At 44.8% G+C, this 15040-nt stretch overlaps 1 protein-coding gene across 2 annotated transcripts in view; it reads right to left on the reverse strand.

Annotated features, from left to right (window-relative positions):
* The window catches only part of tsnare1 (T-SNARE Domain Containing 1), a 124922-nt gene that overhangs the window by 42092 nt on the left and 67790 nt on the right, over window positions 1-15040 (reverse strand). For both annotated transcript variants that reach the window (XM_056434464.1, XM_056434462.1), the window contains exon 8: window positions 1163-1272. In XM_056434464.1, the coding sequence (XP_056290439.1) occupies window positions 1177-1272 (96 nt within the window). In that variant the 3' untranslated portion in view covers window positions 1163-1176. The remainder of the gene's footprint in view (window positions 1-1162; window positions 1273-15040) is intronic.

Genomic DNA, 15040 nt, shown 5'->3' on the forward strand with positions numbered 1-15040 from the left:
GGAGGGCTGGTCTTTATGTTAGATCTTTTATCCAATCATATTCAGCCATCGTGTGTTGCCAGGGGGCTAACATCTGCCCTTAGGCCTTCAGAATCAACATTGAAGGCGCTGGTAGCTTCAAGTGAATGGGAATGACGATGTTGTGTCAACCAATCAGCTTTAGAGTTGGCTCCTGTAGGCCTTCTCGAAGGCCCCGGAAGCGGCACAGGAGCCAGCTAGCAGGCGGAGTGCTGCACGTCTTTTGATTGGATTACCAATATTGAGAGGCGGGTCCTATGGGCAGGTAGATGCAAAACCTCAGAACTAGGAAACTGAATTTGATAAAGGAATTAATTCGCGGACTACAAAGCTGTTTTTTCAACCCACAATGGCGGAAGGAGGAGAAGATGTCGATTTGGTCGAGCATATACTTGAAACTGCTTTGGGTGCGACAATGCCCTGTTTAGTGAACAAACTAGTGCAAGTGACTTTTTTCTTCTTCTTTTTCTCCGTCCCGATGCGCGCATTCTGCAGCGCGAGACGGAGAGCCGAGAGAAATGACATGCTGTTGTGTAGATACGATCAACATCAGACGGCTGTTTAGTTTAATAAATGAACAAAGACGTGCTATAGAGAAAATGACAGGGGCGGGCCAATTTTTTTTAATGTCATGCGATCTACCAATACTACGCCGTGATCGACGTATTGAGCCCTGGTCAAGAGCCATGGCATCATAATGATAGTAATAAGAGGTGGATTAATTCGGGTGGGACTGTGTAGGACCTCACTGAAGGCCCAGGCCCCAGGCCCACGGCCCGCCACTGGAGTTTTACCACGGTGAAAAATAAAGGCCATAGTAAACCGACTATTGGTAGAATACTAATAAAAATACAAAATAAGACATTTTGACACCTCACCTCAGGCACTGAGCATTTTTTTTTTCAATACGAAATGAGTTGTAGATGAATTGCCAATAAAAATACTCACGAGTTGCAGTCCTACACACAATGTATTATTTTACTGACAACACCCAGACGTTCAGACCCAGATTGGACTCGACCCGGTCATCACTTCCAAACCATATTTTTGATCGGGGGCTGTGTCATCCATCTGAAAACTACTGGATTGGTCGAATTTTAGCGCTGGCTAATTACTAATAAGCAGCTGTGTCGTGGATTCTTACCTCAGTGGCCAGTCTCATTTTCTTGCTGAAACAGCAATTATGATGATGAGGATGGTGAGGGCGATGGCTCCTGCCACCAGGAGGTAGCACTTCCTCTTCCTCAGCTGCCTCTGTGGGGAGAAAGGATTCGGTGAGGTGGGTGGGTGGGTGGAGTTCCAGCATTAGACGGCAGCCTATTGGACACTGCACACTCATGCTGTGCGAGGTAAGCCAATAACGATGCAGCTCCCCCCCCCCCCTCCCCCTCAAACGCTCCCTGCTGGCAGCGCAGCAGTGATTTCACCAGGGATTCATCAGTCCATGAGAGCTGAACACATACAGCTCCAAACCAACATGTTTGCATGTAGCGCATTTCCTGTCCTGCAAATATCAAGTTCCAGGTTTAATTACCACAGAGCCACAAGCTGCCCTATTTTGTAGTTTCTGAGTTAATTTAACGCAACCCTACGGCACACTTTACCAGCATGAACAACAAGAACAAAAATATCAACGATCTTTTAAAAGGAAACGGGAAAGAAGGAGGAAAGTGGCATTTTTGGGCCGGATAAGATGAACACATTTGTGGAGGACCTGGAAGATTCAAGGTCACACTGACACATACAGATACAATGCAGGAAGCACTGAATGGGGATGGCTGTCCGGGGGTGGCCGACACTTCCCGCCGTCAAAATGCTGTGCAGTTATCCCCGTGATGTCTCTGCTGCCACATTATTCGTGTCTGTGTGAGGGCAGCCTTGCTGTCTGAGAGGAGGACAAAGAGGAGGGAGGAAAAAAGACTGAAAATACTATTCCCCCGCCTGGTGAATTCACACGGCCCATGTAAAGGTGTCAATCAACAAGCTCGGTGAGTCCGTCGGTCATTGCGACTTCAAAAGTTAGAGTTTTGAAAAACGGTAAAAGAAAAACTGCGACGCAATGTTGACTTGGTGAAGTGGATTCATCACCTCGAAGACTTCAAAAGAACAAAAATAAAGACATTTTACATGTTCTGCTTCTCTTTTAGAGGGAATTGTAATGAAGTTCATTCACGTCTTACGTCATTCGTTGCATACTTTACAGGATTTTCAATTTTCTGTACAGGATGTTCATTTCACATGTACAATTCAGTACATTCATTGGAACGATAGACGTATTCCTCCAGGAAAGTTTATCATGAGGAAAATATACTGAACCATGAACCCAAAACAAAGGTGCATATTTTGGATTGTTTTCACGATCCAATATGTACGCTTATTATACCAAATTTGTAAATTGTTTCCATATTTTTTTGATATTTATTGCGCACCTTCTAAAAGTGGTGCTATATACCTCAACACACGTTTCCCCATGAACACAATAAAATGTTTCTTTATACATTTATCTGCAGATTGTTAAGCACGCTGAGACAAATTTGTGAAAATGGGCTACACAAATAAACTGAATTGAATTTGTTTGGTTACTGTTTGCAGTACATTACACACTTGTCTGAATATGTACTAATTGTTTAATTATTTTTAAAAAGCAAGTATTCACTGATCTGTTCTTTTTTTTTTGACCTGGTAACTTCTACTTTTATATCCAACTTTGTTGTGAACTAACTTTTCACCTTTTCAATGAAGTGTCAGTCATGCAGTCAGTCTGCACAGGGATGCAGCGAACATCCAAATGTACTTCATGGAGAAAGAAACACACGATTTCAGTCACTTGCATGCCATGAGTTATTCTCATTTTGAAGTGCTTGCGGCTATTGAACAGATTTCCGCACTGTGTATACTTGTTTCATTTTCTAATACCGCCCGTGGTCAAATTCTTATTTAAAATGCTTCAAACATTTCCTTCCACGCAGCACATGAGCTTTATTCATCCATGTCAATGACTTGCCTCCACGCCGGAAAGAAAGAGGAAAATGTTCACTGTGGAAAGCAAAAATATGAAAGTAAATAAAGTGGAGAGTAGGGGGTTAGGGAATATTTATATTTGCTTGTCTCCTCAGGCAGTGACGCTGTGTTTGAGTACAGAATCTATGTTGTTTTGAAAGGCTTTTTTTCTCCCATTTATTAAAAAATAAATAAAAAATGTTCCCAGCCTGTTTGCTGCTACAAAGGTAGCGAGAGCAGCGGCGTCAGACCAGAGTCGAGGCTGGAGTCTTTAAATCCCGACGCGCTTCAAAGCACGCAGAGAGCAATTCATCTTCTTGTCTGAGACTAAAAAAAAACAGGCTTTCTGTGTGGAAGAGAGAGAGAGAGAGAGAGGGAGGGGGAAAAAAAGAAAAAATGCTGTCGAGTAATTTTCCGTTTAAACGTTCCACTCCACAACAATTTGCATAAGCAGCCCTGCGTCTGTGATAAGAAGATTGGTAATTTTCAAAGGCTCTGTGGGGATTGAGAATTAAAAGCCTTTCTGCGCTATCTCCCCTCTTGCAGCTGGCCACCGCAGATTCCCCAGCTTCTCTCGCGCGTTTCCTCCTAAACTATGCCGTATAAACTTTCTCTTGCCATCCTCTCTGCTCGCTCTGACAGTGCTGAGTCGCTCCCTCTCTGTGTACTGTATCCCTCCCTCTCCTCCGAAACGCTCTTTCCTTTCCCCCTTCTTCTCTTCCTCCCGCTCGCTCATCGCGGGCACTGCTGTTATTTTGGGGGGAGAACAAGAAAATAAATAAGGTAGATGTAACAAAGAAAGTATTGCAGTATTTTTCAACCAGAATTTTCCAGATGTTCAGGGCAGGCTGAAGGCGGGACAGAGAGACGGAGGAGAGGATGCTCTTATCGCCTGTGACTTAATCTGGCAGAGAACGGTTTCCTGCAAGCCCTTAGGGGGTAGACGGCACTTGTTTTATTCACTCTTTATGTCTAATGCGAGGGCGACATGGGAAAATATTTTATTTTATTTTATTTATTTGTTAATTAAGACAAGTGTTAAAAAGTAGACTTAGCCATGAAGGTATGAACGTTATATTAAATCAATTGAATTTAGTTTATTTTGTAAAGCCCCAAAATCACAAATAATGCTCAGAGGGCTTTACAATCTGTTCACATACTGTTACAGCCAGACCCTCTGGGTAGTTCTGTGTTCACTGTCTGTTTCTGTTGTGTTTGTCACTCACCATGTCTCTCGTTTCAGACTCCTCCCTCCTTGTGTGCCGCCCTCCTGTGATTGCAGACCCCGCCCTCATTGTTTCCACCTGTGCCTCATTCCCCTGTGTATTTAGTCTGTGTCGACCTCTTGTCTGTGTCGGTTCGTCTCAAAGGCCACGTTTACACATAGCCGGGTATTTACAGAAATGAAGATTTCTGCCCCTCCGTTTTCGAAAATAACGTCGTACACACAAGGTCGTTTTCAAAAAAGTTTCTGTTTATATGAACCCGCATAAATACGCCCCCGGGCGCCGTCATAACTATGCCAAACCTGTAGTCGGCAGTGTAACGAGAAGGATAAAGACATGCAAACCAATCAGAATTCTCAAGACTCGAGACATCCGAGGAGTATCCTCATGTCAAGGAGGAAATAACTCGGGCGCACCTGACAACGAAAATGAAGGCAGTCGACACTGGACGTAGGAGCCAGTGTTGCCAGGTCCGCGGTTTTCCCGCGGAATTGGGCTACTTTTGAAGTGTTGCCGCGGTTGAATTTGTTGTCCGCTGGTTTGGGTAGACCTATTTTGCATGCAAATTACATGAATATCTTTAAATAAAAATCCATATTTTAAATGAAATAATTTATTTATACACAAATCCTACCAAACTGACTCCAGATCAGCACGTACACACATGGACATTGGACACGTCCACATACACATACTTTAAAAGCAGTGTATATGGTTTGGCACGGGCATATTTTGAGTTCTGATATTGGGCTGGTACACACAGACCTGGCAACCCTGGTAGGAGCGGCCAAACTAACTGTAAACATAGGACGCTCACATGACGTGAAGTATTTTTAGTCGCATACTGTGACGTTTGACAACCTAAAACTCCGTTTGACCTAGTTCACACGCAAACACAAAAACGGAGTTTTCAGAAATCTCCACTTTGGCCGGAGTTTTTAGAAATGATCGTTTTCCGTGATAAAACCTCCGTTTTTGTGTAAATGAAAGGCCAAAACGCATGAAAATATATGCGTTTTCCCATCGTGTAAACGGGGCCTAAGTGTTGCCCAGTAAAAGATGTTACTTTTTCCTGAATTCTGACTTCCTCATTTCCGCAATTGAGTCCTACGTTCCGTGGCGCCCCGTCAAGTCGTGATACATACGACATCTGTCCCAGGACCTCACATCGGATCAGGAAAAACTCCCAAGAAATAGATTAAACATTTTTTTTAGGGAGAACAAAAGGGAAGAAACCTTCAGGAGTGCAACAGAGGAGGATCCTTCTCCAAGATGAACAGATGCAATAGATGTCATGTGACCAGAATAAACAGTGTTACAGAGTTATAACACATTTAATTAAGATGAGAGAAATGTATGAATAATGAGTAGTAGGCATTAGCCACTCTCATGATGTTGATGGCAAACGAAAACAAAATATATCTACATTCGGAGTTGAAAGAGTCCTCAAGAGAGAAATGTGCCACCTTAAGTGGATGTCCAATCAGTGTTGCTGGTAAATGGAAGCAATCGAAGTTGCTTAGAAATTACATTACATTTCGTTGAGCTGACAATTTTTTTCAAAGTGACTTACAACCCAAGCACACACCGTAGTCACGGCACACAGGAGCTATTTTGGAGTTAAGTGCCTTGCTCAAGGATACATTGACATGGGCTAGCAGAGCCAGGGATCGAACCGCCGATCCTCTGACATGGCGAGAAGGTCTGTTTTTTAATCAATGTCATTAACTGACACGTGACAACTGCCTCGTTGGAAAGCACCCGCAGTAACACACACCTGTTACAGTGAAGTGGAAACAGACCATACCTTTGAGAAGACAAGACATAAAAGATGACAAGAGGCAACCTTGGCAAAGTCCAGCACCCACTAAAGATGATCTAGAGAGAATGCCACTTTTGCACTCGGCCCTTTACACAAGCCACGGAGGACCTCTGGAGGCACAGTCGTAAGCCGTCTCCAAATCTTCCAGGACACCCATGAGCCTCTCGGTATTGTGTGAATGTAAGGAGCAGATCCACTGCTCAGGACAGACTCCACAGTGCACTAACTGAATCTGTCCTGCAGCTATGGCACCTCGACATTTTTTCAAGAGAAGATCCTTCAGTTAAATGGAACAACCAGACCTTTCCTTCTGGCCCTGAGCCCTGTTCCTAACTTAAGAGGGAGACAACAGAAACATGTTAGCCACAACAGATTCATTATATTAATAATTCTGAACCATCAGCAGCTTCGGGGAATAACTCTTCCACCTTGGGAAGCTTGCCTCTGTGGAGCTTTTTAACCGTATGGGTGAACGTTGATATGGAGATAGAAAGTATTCCCTCGGGTCTTCTATCACAACCAAACAGTGTGGTAGTCAAGACCACCGAAACAGAGACCAGGTCATGACCGAGGCCACCGTCTCAAAGATCCCCATTAAACAGCCACAGAAAATACTAGAGATTCGTCTTTATTTGGCTCCTTAATTGCCATAAAGACTGAACATCGATGTTTTTAAACGTTTTCGTAATATCCCTGCAGTTGTGGTCTCGAAAGAAAATCCAGATACAATTTTTTACTGATAACTTTTTAAAAAGTGGCAATTTCCCCAAGTTTTAGCATCACTATTTAAAGCTGGACGAGGCAGCTAGTTATCTATGGTTAGCAGGAATGTACAACACCAACACACTGTTTTGAACATTCGGGACTTCAATACCAGGAAATATTTGAATTCATAGCAGAAATTGCCAAAGCCCCATTCAGTCGGATAATTATGTAAAAGGAGGATAAAAGAAAAAAGGGCTTTGGGAAATAGCTTGGCCATTGTTGTTCTTGAACACTTGAGCTTCACTTTCTTATTATTTCCTGAGTGTTGTGCACCGACAGATATGCTAGAGAGGTTCATGTCATTTATGTTCGCTTTCTCTCATTCCAGGCTTCCTGATTGTTTTCACCTGTCATCACACCTGTCTCCTATGCTCATCAGTGTCAGCCCCGCCCCTGATTGGTCCCACCTGTGTCTTGTTACCATGTGCTTAAATTCCCCTGTCTCCCAGTGTTCCTTGTCAGTTCGTCTGGTCTTTTGCCATGATCAGGTCGGGTTATGTTGTGCTCTTGAAAAGTTTTGATCCCTCACTACGTGAGCGCTTTCATTTTGTTCACTGCAGAACCGAAGAATAAAGTACTTACAAATACTTTATCTCTGTCTCCCGGGTCGTGCAATTGGGTCCTACTTCCTAAGTGTCTGAGTTCGTAACAGAACGAACTGACCACATTATGGACCCAGCCGACCCAAGAACGCTTCACGCCGCTCTGTCGGTACAGGGCGTGACGATTTTTCATCACGAGGAAAGACTGGACAAAGTCAGCCGGGAAATACAAGAGCTGAGAGGACGCCAGGCCGGGTTCAGGAAGAATTATCTACACAGATGCAACAACTGGTTGCCCAAATGAATAATTTTTCACTCATCAACAGACTGCTCCTCCGGTGACGTCATCCACAGCTGAGAATTTGCCTGTCAATACTCCAGCTGACGACCCAGGTCAGGCTGTTTCCTCCCCGTTACGGCTGGCTCTTCCGGAGAGATTTTCCGGAGACTCTTCGAATTGCAGAGCCTTTCTGGTACAGTGTGATCTGCATTTTCAACACAACCCAGCAGCTTTTTTATCTGAGCATGGTAAAGTGGCGTTTATTGTGTCTCATTTAACGGGAAGAGCTGCAGCCTGGGCTACTGCAGAATGGTCTAGAGACACCGAACTATGTTACTCATTGGCCGATTTCATAGAGACTATGAGGCGCATTTTGACCACTCATCGCCTGCTACGGAGGCCAGCAGAAGACTGTTTCAAATACGTCAGCTCAACCGTCAGGTGGTTGATTATGCCATCGAGTTTCGTACAGCAGCAGCGGACAGCGGATGGAATGTTCCGGCTCTTCGTGACGCCTTCATGACAGGACTTTCGGAACCGATAAAGGACCAGCTGGCTCCACTGGAGACACCCCGGGATCTGGAATCCTCATCGCTGTGGCCATCCGGATCGATAACCGTCTTCGAAAGAGAGGGAGCGCCGACGCAACCGAGATGTTATTCCCAGCTTCCAGAATTCGCCTCGGAGGGTCGCGCCGCCAGCGGAGGATTTCCAGCTCATGTTACCGGACCATCAGAGGACTACACTTCCGAATGACTCCGGTGAACCCATGCAGCTTGGAAGAACCAGGCTTTCTCTGGAGGAGAGGCAGCGCCGTCACGGAGGGTTGCTGTTTCTACTGCGGCCAGCCGGGTCATCAACTCGCTTCATGCCGGGAAAAGATCGTGCTCACCAGTCAAAAGGAGGGCGCTGGTGAGCAAGTTTTCCGCAGACTTCCCTCCTCGACCTGTTACTCAGGTAGACATTTGTATTAACAATCAGACCATTGACCAGGGTGTGTTAATAGACTCAGGGGCTGACGAAAGCCTTATAGACTGGGGCCTAGTCAAACAGCTAAAAATAAAAACTGTCCCGCTATCTCATCCTGTTAGTGCCAGTGCCTTAGACGGCCGCTTGTTGTTCACAGTTACCCATTGCACTGAGCCCATACGGATTACTATAAATAAGGACCATACCGAGAGCATGCAATTTCATATTTTTGAGTCGACTCAGCACCCGATTATTTTGGGGTTTCCTTGGCTGAAGATCCACAATCCTCACATAGACTGGCCTTCAGGAAAGTTAAGGAATGGGGAGAGGATTGTAAGGGCAGGTGTAAACTTTGCAACCTGTTAATGCACCAACAGACTCTAGTAGGATCATTATAGATCACCCTGACTATCCTGATCTACACAAGGTACCTTCCTGTTACCATGATTTAAAGAAGCGTTTAACAAGTCTAAAGCCTTGTCGCTACCTCCTCACCGAGATTTTGACTGTCCCATTGATCTCTTACCGGAGCCCCCATTCCCAAGGGAGACTTTACTCGATTTCGAGACCTGAGAGAACAGCAATGGATGAATACATCTCCTCTTCACTCAAATCAGGGATTATCCGTCCTTCATCGTCTCCAGCCGGAGCGGGATTCTTTGTGGGAAAGAAAGACGGGTCTCTGAGACCTTGCATAGACTACAGTCCACTAAATGACATTACGGTGAAGAACCGCTATCCTCTGCCACTCATGTCATCTGCTTTTGAACTGCTTCAAACGGCCAAGATATTCACCAAGTTGGATTTAAGAAATGCATATCACTTGGTTAGAATAAAACAAGGGATGAGTGGAAGACTGGATTCAACACTCAGAATGGTCACTATGAGTACTTGGTAATGCCTTTTGGACTGTGCAATGCACCGCTGTTTTCAAGCTTTTGTGAATGAGGTTTTGCGGAATTCTTGAATATTTCAGTGTTTGTGTATCTGGATGACATACTGATTTTCTCCCCAGACGCTAAATCTCATGTTAACCATGTCCGCCAAGTTTTGCAGAAACTACTGGATAATCAGCTATATGTCAAGGCAGAGAAGTGCGAGTTCCACACAGAAGAGGTGTCTTTCTTAGGATACATAGTCTCACCTAATCATATCCAAATGGATCCTCGAAAGTCAGTGCAGTATCCCAGTGGCCCACACCAGACTCCAGGAAAAGGTTCAGCAGTTCCTAGGATTTGCTAACTTCTATAGGAAGTTTATTAGGAATTTCAGTTCTGTTGCTGCTCCTCTGCATGTTCTGACTTCTCCTAAGGTTCCTTCAAGTGGACCCCAGGCGGATCTTGCTTTCAAACTTCTCAGAGATAGATTCACATCAGCTCCCATACTCACCATTCCAGATCCCCAGCGCCAGTTTATGGTCGAGGTGGATGCTTCCAATGAGGGAATTGGAGGAGTACTGTCTCAACGTTCTGCAGAAGACAACAAGATGCATCCATGTGCTTACCTGTCGCGAAGTTGACAACGGCAGAGCGGAATTATGACGTGGGAAACAAGGAATTGTTAGCTGTAAAAGCTGCCCTCGAGGAATGGAGACACTGGCTAGAGGGTGCAGAGCAACCGTTTTAGTCTGGACAGATCACAAGAATCTAGAATATATAAGAAAGGCTAAGCGTCTCAACTCCCGTCAGGCCAGGTGGACACTTTTCTTTAGTAGATTCAACTTCACACTCTCTTTTCGTCCCGGGTCTCAGAATCAACAACCCGATGCTTTGTCTCGTCTTTACGATCCCGAACCACTTGCGGTAGAGCCCAAGACCATGCTTCCACTTAACGTGGTGATCGGAGCCTTTTCCTGGCAAGTGGAGTCAGACGTTAAAGAGGCAAATGTCATGAATCCAGCGCCTAGCGAGTGTCCCAACAATCTGCTGTTTGTTCCGGAGGCTCTTCACCCAAGGTCATCCACTGGGCTCACTCATCTGTGCTTTCGTGCCATCCGGGAGTAGCAAGAACAATGTTCAGGATTCAACAACGTTTCTGGTGGCCATCCATGAAGAAAAATGTGGCCGAGTATGTAGCGGCTTGTCCGGTGTGTGCATGTAATAAGACCTCATCTCAAGTTAAGATGGGCTTGCTCCAGCCGCTGCCGATTCCCCATCGTCCTTGGTCACACATTTCGATGGATTTTGTGACAGGATTTCCTCATCCAGAGGCAAGACTACGGTTCTAACAGTGGTTGATCGATTTTCAAAGATGGCTCACTTCATCCCATTGACCAAGCATTCCTCTGCCAAAGCCACCGCAGAGGTCATGATGAATCACGTATTCAGGATCCATGGATTCCCTAATGACATTGTTTCCGACAGGGTCCACAATTCATTTCCGCCTTCTGGAAAGAGTTTTGTCGACTCATAGGTGCCACCGTCAGCCTGTCATCAGGATATCACCCTCAGTCAAATGGACAGTCGGAGCGTCTGAACCAAGAACTAGAGACTACGCCACGTTGTCTCGCCTCCCGAACCAGACCACCTGGAGTGACCACCTCACATGGGTCGAGGTTGCCCACAATACCCTTCCCACGGCGGCCACAGGTCTCTCTCCATTCCATTGTGTCAATGGTTTCCAGCCTCCACTTTTCCCTAACAACGAGGAAGAGGTGATGGTTCCATCGGCACATGCCATGATCAGACGTTGTCGCAGAGTTTGGGCTGGTGCTCGCCAGTCTCTTCTCCAGTTCAGCTCGGATGAAGGCTGTTGCGGACGTTCATCGCAGGGTCGCTCCTCCTACAGTCCAGGCCAAAAGGTTTGGCTCTCTACCAAAGACTTACCACCCATGTCGCCTCAAAGAAACTGGCTCCGAGATTTGTGGGTCCGTTTCCAGTATCCAGAGTCATCAACCCGGCGTCGGACGCTTGCAACTCCCAGGACCTTGAGAGTGCACCCAACGTTTCACGTTAGTAAAATCAAGCCGGTGTGTGAGAGCACACTTGTTCCCGCCTCCAAGCCCCCTCCACCGCCCCAGTTCTTTGAAGGGGGTGACGTTTACAAGGTCCGTAAGCTACTGGAGGTCCGTAATAGGGAGGGCAAGCAATTCCTGGTAGACTGGAAGGGTTACGGTCCTGAGGCTAGAAGCTGGATAGCTGCTTCATTTATCGTAGACAAGACTCTTATCCACGACTTTTACAATCAGCCTGGGCCATCAGGAGTTGGCCCTAGAGGGGGGGGTACTGTTGTGCACCGACAGATATGCTAGAGAGGTTCATGTCATTTATGTTCGCTTTCTCTCATTCCAGGCTTCCTGATTGTGTTCACCTGTCATCACACCTGTCTCCTATGCTCATCAGTGTCAGCCCCGCCCCCTGATTGGTCCCACCTGTGTCTTGTTACCATGTGCTTAAATTCCCCTGTCTCCCAGTGTTCCTTGTCAGTTCGTCTGGTCTTTTGCCATGATCAGGTCGGGTTATGTTGTGCTCTTGAAAGTTTTGATCCTCACTACGTGAGCGCTTTCATTTTGTTCACTGCAGAACCGAAGAATAAAGTACTTACAAATACTTTATCTCTGTCTCCCGGGTCGTGCAATTGGGTCCTACTTCCTAAGTGTCTGAGTTCGTAACACTGAGAGGAAAATAATTATACATAATGACCGTTCCAAAATGTTTGAGGGAACTCGGCTTCCAAATTTAAAAGCATAGCGTGATATTTTTTTTGTTCAGGGATAGTTAGTTTAATTTTGGACATAGAAGAAACTTTTAAATATATTTCACACATCCATATGAAGGTCAGCAGTGCTGGTCAAGAGCATGGACAGAGATAAGAGGAGGTAGAGAGGAGGAGAGCCGACATGAATTGTTTAATTTTTTGCTCTTTGAGACTTTTAAAAACAACAAATCATAAATACATGTATTTCTCAAAGGGAAAAGGCAGAACACTCCATTATTATCAAAGCTCATAGGACTGCAATACACACCCATATATCTCCTTTTACACGAAAGACACCATTGCTGTGTCTCTGGAAGAACAAACTGCATGCCCTATGTGACAAGAGAAATACCCACATAATACTACGATAATGCAATGATAATAGCCATAACATTATTGTGCCTTTATCGCATCTGGTCGGGAAAATTGGAAGTCCAAAAAATAAATAATATTTACAGAGGAACTGCCTCACTTGTAATCGGCTTATATGCAATTTACATAAAACTCGGAGTCCCATGCAGTCACCCTGATTATAATATTTAAGAGAAGCAGGAAGTAAATACAGACTTGACGGCCAAATCCGGCATCCTGGGACCCAGCCCTGTGACAAGCAGTCAACAATGGAACAGAAACTCTCACCAGCATCAGCATTTTATGGGCTATTAATACAGATTGAATGGCCTTTTGTTGAAGACAGTATGTCAGCCGGTCATGTTGCGTACCTCTGACCTGAGCAACATACACACAACTGGTCAAATCAAACTGAGCCGCCATGTCAGTCCCTGCGGACCTCCAAACCAAGCACGATCGGCCAAGATCTACACTTGCCATGATGCCTTCACAGACTTAGCAACACAAGTGAACAAAGTTGTTTAAAGCTTGTCATGACCAACAGATATTTGGCAGCACAGACCACAATCATCAACACAAATTCGTTCGATGACTGCAATATGGCTATAAAGGCAAATCAGTCAAAATCCAAGAGCGCAAATCAAACAGCCGCGCGTGTAATTTACGTCGACTGGCGCTTTTACATAACTCCGTGGGCAAAATACCCGCTTGCGAATTTGTAAGCTGCTCGCTCGCGAGTATTTTTTCTTTTTGACAGTAAGTGGGCGGTACCAGTCACCATTGTATCTCTACATATAATTGGTTACAATCCTCGTCTTTGGATTGGCCGGATCTCACACCCGACAGCCGTTTTACGGTCTTCTGATGGCGTGTAGTAAGATATATTACAACTACTTAGTTAACTTTAAAGCTAGGAACATTATAAACTATGTTACACCAATCACTTAAATAGGTTTTAGAAGATATATACAGTATATACACTTTACCTCTGTGGTCAGACATGCCTCATATACTGGCTCCCCCGTGTTACGTAATTATTGGCCGATCGCAAAATAGCTTTATACCGCCTCCTAGCAACTTTAGTCCAATTAGATGCAGATACAATGGTGACTAGTAACGCCCACTTACTGTCAAAAAGAAAAACTACTCGCGAGCGAGCAGGTTACAAATTTGCGGCCGACTTTTGAGGGACCTTTGAGTGATGTAAAAGCGGCGCTAGTCAAATTAAATCTGTTTGATTTGCGTGCGCGCGTGGCTCTGACATAATCACATAACGTAATTTTCAGTTGACACAGAAGCTGCAGCGGCAGTAGGAAGCTGTTGGTATGAGTAGTAAATGTGCAAATTAAGAGTAGCTATTTCTGTAATATGACTATAACAACCTCTTCAGCTGAAGCAATCTCATCCATAATTATCTAAACCCACCTTTTTAAAGCTGTGATTGGTCAAGTAGTACTCCAACCTGAGGAATAACACTCAAACTAATTGGATCATTGAACACATAGAAGATGTAAGCTACAATTCTGACATCTGGACTAGGCATTCCTGGGCATATTTGGTATATTACATATTTGCCCAGAATGCAAACAGTTTGTGGACAGCGTCACAAAAATATTGGATCTAAATGACAACATTGTTAATGACCTTTAATTAAAAGTTAGGGTTTGACCCATGGTACAATTGTGGTTATTGATGATAACCTTTTAAAAATATCAAGCGTCAATCAAATATCTTAAGGATGACAAGCTTTTACCAAAATGAAATGAGGTTGTAGAGTCACGTCAGCACTGCCTCACCTCTGACCAACTTCAAATCTCATGGAGACCGCAAAGTCATTGATTGTGATGTCATTCATTCAGTCAAGCTCTTAAAACCTACAATGAAGACAGAATGAAGCTTTTTCTGACTCACAAAGGCTTCATCATTGCTTCTATTGAGCGTTAACCTTGAGCAAGGGAGGTGAACTAATCTGTCCAGCGTGTACAATCGCAATGGATTCAATAGGGGAAAATCAAGAATCACATATAAAATCCTTCTCCTCGCTCTTCAGACTTGATTGGTGACCCACCATCATATATTGTGGTACCATATTGCCCCCCCAAGAGATCTGCGCTCACTGAATATTACTTGTGGTTCCGAGAGTCTAATGGTATGTACACACCAAAAGCGACACGATTTGCCCGACCATTTGCCGTGTTGACACCATAAGCGTTGCGAAGCTCCGTGAGGGCCGGGGCTTATCTCCGTTTCTCGTTTCCGTAAAGATCGTTATCATTTCCTTCATCCACCATGAATAACTAACCACTAGTTCTGCTTTATACTTGTTGAGGACATCCCACAAATGTCTGAACATCCAACGCCCTTGTGTTTG

This window comes from Pseudoliparis swirei, chromosome 16, assembly GCF_029220125.1.
Source record: "Pseudoliparis swirei isolate HS2019 ecotype Mariana Trench chromosome 16, NWPU_hadal_v1, whole genome shotgun sequence".
NCBI classification, from domain to species: Eukaryota; Metazoa; Chordata; class Actinopteri; order Perciformes; family Liparidae; genus Pseudoliparis; species Pseudoliparis swirei.